At 41.4% G+C, this 13125-nt stretch overlaps 1 protein-coding gene across 5 annotated transcripts in view; it reads right to left on the reverse strand.

Moving 5' to 3' along the window:
• Positions 1 to 13125, reverse strand: part of MYOCD (myocardin) — a 134840-nt gene that overhangs the window by 72956 nt on the left and 48759 nt on the right. For 2 of the 5 annotated variants that reach the window (XM_006156500.1, XM_006156503.2), the window contains exons 2-3: positions 11013 to 11070; positions 511 to 566 (exon numbers count right to left, since the gene is read on the reverse strand). In XM_006156500.1, the coding sequence (XP_006156562.1) occupies positions 511 to 566; positions 11013 to 11070 (114 nt within the window). Of the gene's footprint in view, positions 1 to 510; positions 567 to 5542; positions 5587 to 11012; positions 11079 to 13125 lie in introns of those variants that run through there. The other 3 variants (XM_027774947.1, XM_006156501.1, XM_014590905.2) reach the window with 3 other exon arrangements.

A 13125-nucleotide genomic window follows, 5' to 3' on the forward strand; every position in this document is an offset into this window, starting at 1 on the left:
TGCACTCGCCAGACAGACAGAGAGAGACATGGAGACAGAAAGCAAGAAATCACCCCCCAGGGGGGATGGTCACGCCGCAATCCCTTCTCCTCCATTCTCCTCTCGGGTTCTTGGGCACACATGCATACGCGCCTGGAGTGAGTTTTAAGTCACCGGGTCCAGGACGCGAACTGCAGTCGACTACGTGGGAGTCCAGCGACATAGCCATTACGCTAACTGCTGGTTCCCTTTCAAGTCTTTTTTGACCTCAAGTGCATCCTTGCTGTGATTTTTCCCAACATCGGAAAGATTGGGGACTTCGATTTTTAAGCTAAAATATAACAATTTCAAAGCGAATATCCCATTTCCATAGTTATCAGCTAACAGGAGCAAGATTCCTTACAGTGTGGGGGGCAAAGAATGAGCACCTTGAATTTGTTGTAAACATTCTTCATGCCTTTGCCATGGATTATCTTTCAGAGCTCTAGGACCTATAGTCTAAGTCTAGGAAAGGCAGTGTGCAAAAATTACCTTGTCACTATCCAAATTTTTTCTTTGCTCATGGAATTCAGTTGGGCTTTTCAGTGCTGAAACAGAAAGACAAAGACATGAGCAGAGGCTGGTTACGGGCGTTGGTCAGCTTCGCTGCATTTGCTCGTGTGCTTGATGAGCTCGGCGCAGTCTGTGGGTGATCGCCTTTATTAGGCCACAAGCAAAGGAGGAGGAAAGGCCTGGAGCACGCCAGCTGCCCTGAAGCCACAGGAGACAAAGAAAAGTAGAACTGGGGCCTCAAACAGGAGAAACAGGGGCAGAATGTGCAGCAGGTAGAGAATGGTGGCAGCAGGACATTCCAAGCTTCAGAGGAAAGAGAGGGAGGGTGGGAAACTGGGGACAGGAGTAGGGCCCTGGTTTGAGGGAGGGGGTGTACTTAGGTGACACCTGACAGCCTCGTGGCCTTTGCTCTGCCTTGAGTTCAGAAGGCTGGTGGATGATTGTGGCCTGGGTGTGTGCTGGGGCAGGAGGCGCATCATAGAAAGGGACTATATTTTGGATCAAGTATGAGACTAATCAATTAGGAACATGCAACTGAAAGTATTAAGTGGGAAGAAGAGAATCAGACTTGGAGAGCTGAAGGGAACCTTGCAGACGGGGACGTCTAACTGCAACCCTAAACAGAATGGGGAAACTGAGGTCCACAGAGGTAGAGGAACTTACTCAGGGTCATAGCTGGCACTAGGTCCTCTGAATCCCTCCCTCCCCCTTTTCAAGGTGTGATAGTCAAAATATTAACAACCAGTAGAGGCAGACACTACTGTCTGTTGGTCAGATAAACACAGCAGCTATGACAACCAGACTGGAGAACACCAGCCGCTCTACTCTCCCCACTACATCGTCCTCATGCTGTTTCCAGCACCTCTTCATGATGAGCTGGTAGATATTCTCGCCTGAGCAATGAAGAACAACCTTCAAGAAAATTCTACATTTTTGTTGCTTTTCTGGTCCCCTGCAATAATCTCAATGAGGAGCCACAAACAATCCCTTTCTATAAATGATGAGGGTGACCAGAGGTCCCAGAACAGCACTGGTATTTCCCCCCTTTAAGTCTGGACAAGTTGATAAATCACATGATCCAGAGTTCCGATATTTCTTACATTACAGGTTTCATTCTTAAGCGATAAGCAGTGAACTGCTCTAAACTTTAGCCAGTGAAAAAACTGGGCTTCCGGCCAGATCAGCACTTGGGGCTATCTGTGTGTGTGCGCGCCTGATTTGGCCCTTATGACCTTGCTAAGTCTGAGCACAGTTTCCAGCAGGACAAGCTGGCTCTTGCAGATGTGGCTGTAGTCATGGTGGCCACCATGTTAGTGATCAACCACGTTATCCTCTTTGCAGGATGTTGCTTGGGAGGTTAATAAGATACACCCTCTCTAAATCCCTGCTTCCCCCCAACATGAACAATACTGGCCAAAAGAAGGAGTGGAGTAGGCTTAGCCGGCTGCCTTCAGCAATCAGCTGACAGCCACTCTTTTCACTTTGACAAGAGAGTAAAAGGAAGCCATCTTACTGGAAAAAAACAAATGGATATGTTGCTTGAATATCACATTTCCCACTGATCTGGAGCACTAATTGTCTGATTGTTTTAGTGTCTCTTTGATTGCTGCTTTTCATTCTTAAAATGGGCTTCTTTGCAAAACTTGCCATTTTAGATTTTTTTTTTACCCCCAATTTTCTCTACTCAATGATTCTGAGAAGTAAAGGTACGACTATACGTTCGCGCCTGTATTTTCTTTGCTGTGAATCTGGGCGCCATGGTTGACAAGAAGTCTTTCGTTTTCCTGCATATTTGATCCCAGGTGCAAGTGCTCTGAAAAGCAGCTCCTATTTCTTCGGGTAACCAGTTTACACGGTCTGCCCGAAGTCCAGCAGGCCCTTGTTGAGTATGTACGGTTCATCCTAATAGGTCTGTACCTGGTAGTCATTTAGTAGGTATTATATGTTGGTGTGGCTTAATTACTTACATAATGCAGAAAAGGGATTGATCTTTGTGTGGCCTGATTAAGTGGTTAGAAGAATAATATATCCTTTTCCTCAAGAAGCTGCCCAGTGAGAACAGTATGACTATATTTTGAGATATCTTGTACATTCCAAACACAATTGGTTTTAACTCAGCTTGGGACTTTGGAGGGATTTATCTGGTTCCCTTGTCCCTAAGGCTCTTCAATTCTGATTAGTGGAGCTTATGAATTATTCCAGCAAACACTGCATTTCCTGTATCTTAGCTTCGTAGAGCTACAATTCATCACTTCTTGGTGTTAACTACTCCCCTGTGAGATGATTCACACAGTCCATTTCTCTGAGACCGGGAGCACAAAGGTCTTCTGGAATTTTCTACCATAGAGTGGGAGTAGCCACGCCCATACAACAAGGGACTTAGGAAAACAGCCAAAGAGGTCTACACACTGCATTTTATAGCATACTTTTTTCCTCAGGGCTTAAGAGATGTTATAAGGGGCTTTGACTTGAGGTCATACCATGGAAAACTACCCTGGGGTTGAGGTTCGCCTTTTCTGTGACTCCAGAAAATGTGGGTTTTAGCCACCTCCCCTGAGGACCAGCAAGAGGCACGAAGGCCCTTCAACCCCCTGTTGACTTTTTGGAAAATTCATAAAGGATCACTTTTGCTGCCAGGCCTGGGAATATCATATGACAACATTTTGTATTTAAAGGACATTGACATTTAAGATCGAAAAGGAATTTGGATTTCTAAATTAAAAAAATAAATCCATGTGATTTCGAATTAAAATATGGTTGTAAATTCAGTCAGTCACACGTCTCGTTGTTCTCCCTGGAGGAAGATTAATAGTTCCTCAGGAGGGAATTCTTGTTCTCGCCTTGGAGTTTGGTTGTGGGCTATTCTTATTTCTGTCCTCACAGTTTGGGCCAATCTGGCTTAGCTGAGCATATAAATATTTGCTTACGAAGAGCTCCGAAAAAGATGGTGAGATAAGAACAGGCCTCCTGCAGCCCCTGCTTACCGCTCTAACCTCGGGCATCCACCAGGGTCCCAAAGGAGAACAGAGCCTGTCGGGCCACAGAGAGCTCCGTTAAGACAAGTGGCCTGGCTCTTCAGAACAGGGTAGAGCACCTGGGGTTGGGAAGCAGCCCTGGCACAGAGGCAAGGACCATGCCTGTTGCAGGGCTTGACATCTCTGCTGGGACCATTTACAACCAGGCTTGGCGAGAAGGCAGCCTCACTGATAGGAAGAATAGAGACCAGAGACGGAATGGAAGAGCCAGAGATCTGGAGCAGCAGCTAGAGCAGTGGTTCTCAAAATGTGGTCCCTGGGCCCGTATCCTCCAGGCATTCGGGTGCTCAAGTTTGACAACCTCTGCTTTGGCATTTATAAGAATGGTGGGTCCCTATCTACAGTGCGCTAGAACCTAAGAGTTCTAAAAAGGAGCAATTGACAGGACTGATTTCATAAAGATGAAGGAAAAGGGTATGTTTGCCGAGAGGAAGGCTTAGGCAAGTAAAACTCATTCTTCATTGCTGCTGTCTAGAGTCACAGAAATCTGTTTCTGTTAGGATTATCACTGGCCAAGGGGCAGGAGTGGAGGTACAGTGGTAACAAAACGCTCTCTGATGATGGACCCATATGGAAAAGTCCCAGGTTTGCATCCTGGGATGTTACCTGTTAGGAGTGCATGTGTGTGTCTGTGGTCCCAGCTAGCTGGGTATGGGGGTGGATTGTGGCATGAAGGCACTGTTGGGAATGCCTTTCACTGTCCCTCTCATAGAAGAAATAAACTAAAAAACAACAACAACAACAACAACAAAAACTAGCTGGTAAATTTATATGCCATTAATGAATGAAAAATAGATATATGAATTAATAATGTATTTAGGATTTTTTTTTTGGTGGGGGGAAATAAAACTATTTGAACATAAGATCTATGGCAGGGATAGGCATAATTTTTTTTTTTTTGAGAGGTTTTTGCTATAGGGTGCTTGTGTTTGCCAGAAAGACAGAGACAGACAGAGAGACAGAAAGCGAGAAATCACTCCTCGGGGGGAGTGGCCATGCCGCAATCCCCTCTCCCCCATTCTCCTCTCAGGATCTTGGGCACGCACACACACGCACCTGGTGTGAGTTTAAGCCACTGGGTCCGGGACTCGAACCGCAGTCAACTACATGGGAGTCCAGCGACATACCATTACGCCAACTGCTGGTCCTGGGGTGGGCATAATTAAGGAGATCCTGGGAGACTATGAATTTGGGAACTTCCTAGCTTTGTCTCTATTTTTGATATAATTTGAACAAATCTGGGCATCTTCTGTGCTCTCAGTTTCCCACTTATAAAGTGGGTTTAGTAATGTGTGTCTTCTCTGTGCCTTGCTTTATAGGACAGACTAAATCATGAACACTTTTCTGGGCAGACAGGTGACGTGCAATGTGTAAGTGACGACATCCTGGACGTTATGTTCTCCTTTCAGGTAAGTCATACATTGCTTTTTCAGTACTGAAATGATAGTCTTGGGTGTCCAAACAGCGCATTTTCCCAATGGAGTTTGGAACTATTTAAGACCTGGCTTACACAGTTGGCAGATGCAAAAATTGACTTGATACCTTGGAATTTCTTGGAAGAAGGGTACAAAGACATTGAAAGCGTGCCTATCCTAGTAGGTTTTCTCATTTCTAAGGAACAGGGAACTGGAAAATTGAATGAGAGACAGGGGCAAAGCAGGAAGTTAGGATTGTTGACCCAGATGGGCCAGACTTGAACATCCAGGGCACCTTTTTCTATCTCTGATTTCGAGATGTTAGAAAGAAGGGAAGAGGCAGACAGATTAAGCCCCTTGTGCAGTGTGCTGCCCAGACAGCCATCCATGTGTGGTAGGGTGCCTCGGAGAAAAGCCAAACGAATGCACGGAGGAAAGGAAGAGAGACTGTGTCCCGTCAACTTCTCAAGACTATGGTGAAGCTGCCTGTGTTGTGGGTGCAGGAGCTGCCCCGGCCATTCTTCTTGCTATTCAGAAGTATCACAGAATTCAAGGATTTACCAAGGCTTTGCAGTAAGTATGTGGCTGATGTGACTTGGATTAGTCTGCAAAAAAAATAAAGGCAGCACCATTCACAGAGAGCTCATTGTATCTTTAAATGCATTGACATTGATCAGATCATGGAGCAAGCTGCCCAGACATTTCACCCTGGCCAGTGGTGCATTTTCGTCGACTGGACAAGTAGTAACCTCTCTCAGCCCCAGGTTCTCTAAAAGGCATTTCAATTCTTTAATCTCATCTTCTGTATCCCAAGAGAATAAACTTAATGTTTTTTTCTCTCTCCCCTTGGTTCAGCCCCACCGGAACCACTAATTTAACAACTGCTAACTTGATTTAATAGCAGAGGGAGATGGAGGGAAAAGGGAATTTCTTCCCATCAATCCTCCCAACAGCCACTCTCATGTCCACCATTGTTAATGGGGGCACCTACATGGGGTCATTTGGGGCTCTTTCTAGCACTTTGAAAAATAAATTGTGCCTGACTTCTCGGTGTGTGGTTCCCAGAGCCTCCATCAGAGCAAGTGGTTAAGAAATATTTACTGGATTGATCTCCAATCATTTTAGAGAGTATAATTCATAGGGCTGATTGTCCCTTTATGCTAGGCTTCTGAAGTGGTTGGAATAAAACAGTGTTAAGATTTCATCCAGGAGAGTGATCTCCAGGGAGAAGGTTTGCTGGGGAGAAAATATACAGGAGAAATAAACAAATCCAAGCCCCATAGGTGTATGAGAGCAGGAGGTTGACTCTATCCTAAAGCCATGAAAGGGTCCTCTTGCAGGTCCTTCTTACACATGCTGGTAACAGTGATCTTTGAGGCCAATCCACATAGGAATTTTGTGGGTTAATGCGTGGAGACCTTCTTGAGCATGTTTGGTACTCATGTGCCCAAGATTCAGGGCTGGTCAAGGCTCGGGGTGGGTTGTGGCATCTAGACTATGTTGAGGGTGATGTTTCTCTGTCTCATTCTTTATTTCTGTCTTTTTTACTCATGGAAAAAATAAATAATAAACTTAAAACTTATTTTAAAAATTACTCTTGCCACTTCGAACCCCCAAAAGAAGAGTAGTTAAGCCATTTCCTTTAAATCCTAGTTGATGGTGCTGAAATAGATTACTAGCAATCTTTATATTGAGACTCAGAGGTGGGATTTTGGAGAGAAGTTCAAACAATAAGTCCTTACAGTAATATTTCTACATTAACTCCAAGAAGACACTTAGCTAAGATTTCAAGCCATCTTAAAAATGTGAAATTCACAGCTGATAATAAAATGTGAAAGTAATCTTAGGATATGACTTGAGCCCACACATTTTGCCCCAAGAATCATTTTTCCACTGTCTAAGAATTTTTTAAGAAGTCTTCAGAACTCTTCTTTTCTTGACTAAAAGTCAAGAAGATGATACTTTTAAATTCATTGAAAAGATTGGAGGGAAATATAATAAACTCATAATAAGTACAAATAAGAACAAAATAAATGCTTAAGAGAAGTGATTAAAGAAGACTATAAAAAAGAATTTGTTGCTGGTTGCTGTGGGCTATTTGTTACTTAGCAATAATTCTAAATCTTGCAGATGCATGCTCAGAAAGAGGGAAAAAAGAAAAGTGAATCCATTTGGAGTTGTTTTAATAGTCAAATAAAAGTTACTCATGATTCAGCTCAGCAACATCAATAGGGGAAAATCTTATAATTTAATCATCACATGTAGCTGAGTCAGCGGAATTTTTCACTCAGTGTTGGTCATGGTGAGGCATGGATTATGAAGAAGAACCTGTGGCCATTTCCCTAAAGCCATTGGTTTATCCTTGGCATTTTCACACATAATAATTATTTTTAATTTCCTGGATTCTAGTGGAATATTTTGGGCACAAAATGCATTACGATAGAAACTTAAGTACATACTTTTAAAGGTCAAGTGATTCCTTTTGAACATTTGAGAAAAAGGGTCCTGGTCAGGGATCAGGAGACATAGGTTCTGGCCTGACCATTGCCACAATAGGAGAAGGCTATATATATATATTTTTTTTTTTTTCTTTTTTTGCAGTAGACATAAGTCTGGATATTTAGCCTAATGTAAAACCCAAAATGAATTCAGCCAAAGGATGGTCTATGGACCATCTGATAACAACCCAAGGACAATTAATTCATTTGGCCAGCTTAAAATTTAGGCAATTCATGACAAGGTCTAAAATTTGAGGAAGGTTTGTAAGTATCTCGAATTATACGGAGAAAGGGAGAATTCATGAATAATTACATCGTAATGGAAGAAAATGCAATAATACAGGATCTGGCTTTGGGACATCTGAAAACACTTTTTGGCTTCCCCATCCTCAGTTTCATGAATATTAAAGACAAATGGGGATGGGACCAGGTCAGGGGTTTCTAATCTCTATTCTAAACAGAACCAGTATTTCCAGAGGGCTTCTGTAAACCAGGAGAGACCCAGGAAATGGGACAGAGGTCTCTCTCTCTCTCTCTCTCACACACACACACACACACGCACACACACAAGTCCTTACAGTAATATTTTTACATTAACTCCAAGAAGACACTTAGCTAAAATTTCAAGCCATCTTAACAATGTGAAATTCACAGCTGATAATAAAATGTGAAAGTAATCTTAGGATTTGACTTAAGCCCACACTTTTTGCCCCAAGAATCATTTTTCTACTGTCTAAGAATTTTTTTAAGAAGTCTTCAGAACTCTTTTCTTGACTAAAAGTCAAGAAGATGATACTTGTACACACATACACATACACATATATATGTATATATATATGCACGTATGTGTAAAACACACACACACACACACACACACACACACACACACACAGTGGGTCTTCAAAAAGTTTGTGGAATAGTGAAATTAAAGTACAAGTTTATTTTAGTGCCCAAAAAACTCTAAAAATCTATGCATATTTTTTTCATACTGAACTTTTTTTTAAAAAAATATTTTTGCTCTAAGGTATATATGCTTGGAGGAGAGAGACTGAAAAAGAGAGACAGAAAAAGGGAAAGTGAGAAATCACCCCTCAGCAGGGATGGCCACTCCACAATCCCCTCTCTTTTCTCCTCTGGGATGTGGGGCATGGATGCACATGTGCCCAGTGTGATTTTTAAGCCACTGGGTCCATCCAGGGTTTGAACTGCAGTTGGCCACGTGGGAGTCAAGCTGCTTAACCACCTACTGGTTCCCCATAATGAACTTTCTGAAGACCCACCCTCCTATCTCTAACAATGAAATAATATAAATTATTAAATAATAGAAAATCACTCAATTAAATGACCTTTGAGAGCTATTGTCCCTTCTATTATCATTCCTTTTCTCCCGTTTCAAAAAAATTCGAAGAACACAGTAAAGAAATGAGAAAGTTCCTGTGTGGAAGTGAGTGGGGTCCACACTGGATTGTCCTTATATGTGCTTCTTATCCCCTTTGCCCCTAGTATCTGGACTCTCTTCTGAACACCATCTTGCTCATTGTTGCCACGCCTGTGATGCCTGGCACAGGACCGGGTACATAGTCTAGTTTATGATGAATTTTGTTGAATTAGATTGAACTGAAAAGACCCCAAGACTCCCAGCTCCTCTTTCTTTCTCTCAATGTTTGTGTTTACACTCGTACCCTTAGGTGTCTGAGTAAACACCAAGCTCTGCACTGCATGTGGATTGCATGTCTAATCTGGTGAGTTGAAGAGGCAGGTGGGGAGATCCGTCCTGGGTCTAACTTTTGCAAAGAGCTACATAGAAAAGGCCTTCCCAAGCATGGCTGCAGCATGCACCTGGCATGATGTGCACCCGTCTCCACAACTGAATTTATGTCCTTGGAAAACCTGGTTGCGAGGAAATGGCTGAAGATAAAAGAAAAACCTTTATCATTTTGCTGAATTGCAAATAAATAAATTTAATTATTCTAAAGACATTTCTCCACCACCTCCCCCCAAATTGTCTTAACGATAGAATGGACTACGGATGCAAATTTCTGTGAAGCAGCGTTATTTTAAATATCTGCACTCTTTGAAACTGGAAAATTGGGAGAACCAACTGTCATATCTCCATGGTATCCTACTACACAAATGGACTTTTGATTTACACAACTTACATGAAAGGTGTTATTTAAAAATATATCAGAATTAATTCCCATCTCGATTGGGTGTTTTTACTGATTCTCAGAGATTTTTAACCCCGTAAACCTCAAAAAAACGTTTGTTCTTATCCAAATGCCAGCTGACCAGAGTGTTTAAATACACAAGTCAAATTTTAAATCAGTTGTAGGCAATTTGGGTTGACTGAAAGGTCCTGGGTCTATTCCACTTGCCTTTCCAGAATTAAGGACATAGAAACATCAGTGAGGAGCTTCTCGTGGAACTGTGTTGACCTGCCCTGATGTCTGCAGAGCTTTTGTTTCGGTCTTTAGCACCTTCCTGAGAGGGCTAAGATGAAACAGGCCCTAAGTAAAGTCCTTTCTTTGGTTCCTCCTTATACTTGTGAATATTCGTTAAATGGCCTTGAGACTGCAGGGTGAGCTGTTTCTTTTGTGCTCAGCCAACCTTTAAAAAAGTTGCTCCATTATGAGGTTACCTGGTATTTACTGTCGGTCAGGTTTAGCCAACAGAGATACTTTAAATTACAACAAAAAAGGCCTGAAAAATTCTTAGTTCTTTTCTGGCTCTGAAGCACATACTGTACTTCACATTTTTAGACCATGGGTCATAAAACGCCAGTATTACTAACCACAAGACAATTTGTTAGGAGGATACTACACCCTGAAGTCACTGTCATGACATTATTATACAGGGACCCAGAGTTCTGCCAGTCATGAAGGATTTTTAAATTCTGGTGGGGAGGAATTAGAAGGTATGACCTAGAGCAGCTTCAACTGTGACTTTAGTCACCTAAGGAACCCTTTTCCCTATGTCTGTAGGGAGTCAGGAGTTAGCTCTAATTGCCAAATCAGTAAGAAATTTCCCAAGTGTATCTTCTGAAAGATAGGTTACTCCTTCTCCCCACAACCCCGGATTACATAATTCGATATTATACCGTTACGCTAGAATGGTGGTGTTACTCAGTCTTCCAGAAAGGAAGCACAGGGCAACATTCAATGAACTGGGAACTCATGTACCCTAAACAGAACTGAAAGCAAGAAGGTGAGAAGATTGGTGATTGATGCTTTTGAAAGAAAGGTGATTATATCCAATTGTAAAGGAGGAGAAGGGGGGAGGGTGCCCATTGTGAATTAAGTTTGCTTAAGAACAGCCCCTACATTGGAATTTGAGGCACAGCTTATATTTTTAAAGAAACCCCTGATTAGTGAGTAGCAGTAGGGGCAAAGCACCCCAAACTCTAGGATTTCTGCTGACATCGATTCTATGGGGCTCTTGGGAGATTACTACATTGGCCTAGACTAAAGACCTCTGAGGCACTTGGTAGTTCCTGCATGGCAGTCAATCAGGAAAGAGAAGAGATAGGTACTCACGTGGTATTATGCCCTGGTTAGCCAGTTGTTCCTGAGTCCTTCTCTGTTGAAGTCGTAACTGTAAAACTTAGAAGAAGTGGGAAATTGTGAGTTGGGCTAAACATGATCACAGTCTCTTATATTTTCATCATACTGTCTTAGCTCTTCTCATTTTATTTCTGGAACAGTTCTGAAAATGTCTAGGAAGTCCATTTTCATTTCTATGGTATTGACAGATGTGGAGAAAGAAGGCCGAGAGAAGCTGAGGAGTGACGCACCAGTCTCCTCTTTGAAGTGAATGTTCTTCCACAGCACCACACTCCCTCTCTCCCTACTACACGGCGGGATGACTATCATTAAGTCCTGCCTAATTGTCAGCCCGTAATTTCAAAAGGAGAGACAAAGGGAAGCCATATGTTCGAGGTTCAAATCCCATCTCTACCTTCCTAATAGGTATGTAATCCTAGACAGGTTGCTTAACCTCTCTGGGTCAGTTTTCTTCCTTATCTGTCAATGGGCACAATATCTAGTTTGAGGTGTTGCTATAAAATTTAATAAAAATTGTACACATGTTGCTTAATGGACCGTCTGGTATACGCAACATCATCAATACAAAGTAGTACTGTAAGAACCTGGAAACCTTTAGGTAATTCAGAGAAGGACTATTGGAGTTATGCTTTGCTTATAAAAATTAAAACATCATAAAATTGTTCAAAGCATACTCGATAGCACAAATAAATATATATGTAACAAATACATATATAATATATATAACAAATATATGTATTCATAGCATAAATATGTCATATGTCAAAAACATATTAATAGTAAACATGAAATAATATAGAATTATGGTTGTAGTATCTGCATTTTCTCCTTCCCTTCCCTTTCTCCCCCAGATATTTTCTGTCCATGGACACTCAGCCTTCATCTCAAATATATTCTGTTTTCTCAGAAAAAATCCAAATTTACCATTTTGTTTCTTGTGTTTAAGTTGCTCAGAACAGAAATTTGCAGAGAGGAAGATTAGAAAGAGCAAAATATGCTTTTATGAAGAGAAAATCAAAATAATGGGGGGAAGAGAAGAGTGAACAAACCACATAAGTTGATTTTCAAGTTTATTTTGTATTTCAGAATGAGGGTTCAGAGCAGATCTGCCTTAAGATAAACTGAAAGAGTAATGGAAAAGCACAATTCAAAAAAAATTTAACTATCAGTTTTGAATTAGATCCTCATCAGCCTTCTTTGGGAGAAACCAATGTTGTTAAAATTTCTTTTAATTAATTTTGTCTGATAGACTATGCTTCATTAAATAAGCCTCATAAAACTGTTAGACCTGGTCCACAAAGAAGACCAAAGTGTTTTAGCTTGTGGATAAATGGAAACAATATGATACAATCAGTATTTGTCAATTTAAAATAACAATAACAAAAATTTTCTTAGAAATAAGTCAAATGAATGCTAAAAAAAAAAAAGAAGAAAGGATGAGAGGTTCATGGTTTAAGCATCCCTTAGGTCAACCCTCCTGCTAATTAAAAACTGTAAATCTGGACAAAATATGAAAAGGAAAAAAACTATTTGAGAATTCTGAATACTCAACAAAATCAGTCAAATTGTACGGGGGAGCTCAAGCTTAGAGAAGTGACTTACATGGGGGCAAGTTTCCCGCTTAGGGCTGAGGATGACCTGTAGTTCTGAGGTGGTCACAAGCAGCTAAAACTTTGGTTTAAAACAAAAAACAAAATTGCTCATCTTTCTGGCCAGAGGAATAAGGGAAAAGTGAACGGACAACCATAGCTGACCATTAGAGAGTGAAGCAGAAATCAAGCAGGGAGGAGAGCTTGAGAAAGAGGAAGTCCTTTAATTCTGTGTCTGAACTTACACACGTTTCAAATTGATCCCTTCATGATGTTTGCATGGAACCGGCTGACAGCAGCATAGCAAAGGTTTAAGATTAAACTTGAGCTATTAACCTCTGTACACACAGACAAGTGAGAGCTTAAAGTCTAAATCTACCTGGATTAATCAGCTGCTAAAATAAAAACACGTGCATTTCAGAAAATTGTAACATCACTTAGAATCTATGTAAGAGTCAAAATGTCCAGCATGTGATCTAACATTATTCTACTCTCAA

The sequence above is a fragment of the Tupaia chinensis genome, unplaced genomic scaffold, assembly GCF_000334495.1.
Source record: "Tupaia chinensis unplaced genomic scaffold, TupChi_1.0 Scaffold000495_1, whole genome shotgun sequence".
Classification (NCBI taxonomy): domain Eukaryota; kingdom Metazoa; phylum Chordata; class Mammalia; order Scandentia; family Tupaiidae; genus Tupaia; species Tupaia belangeri.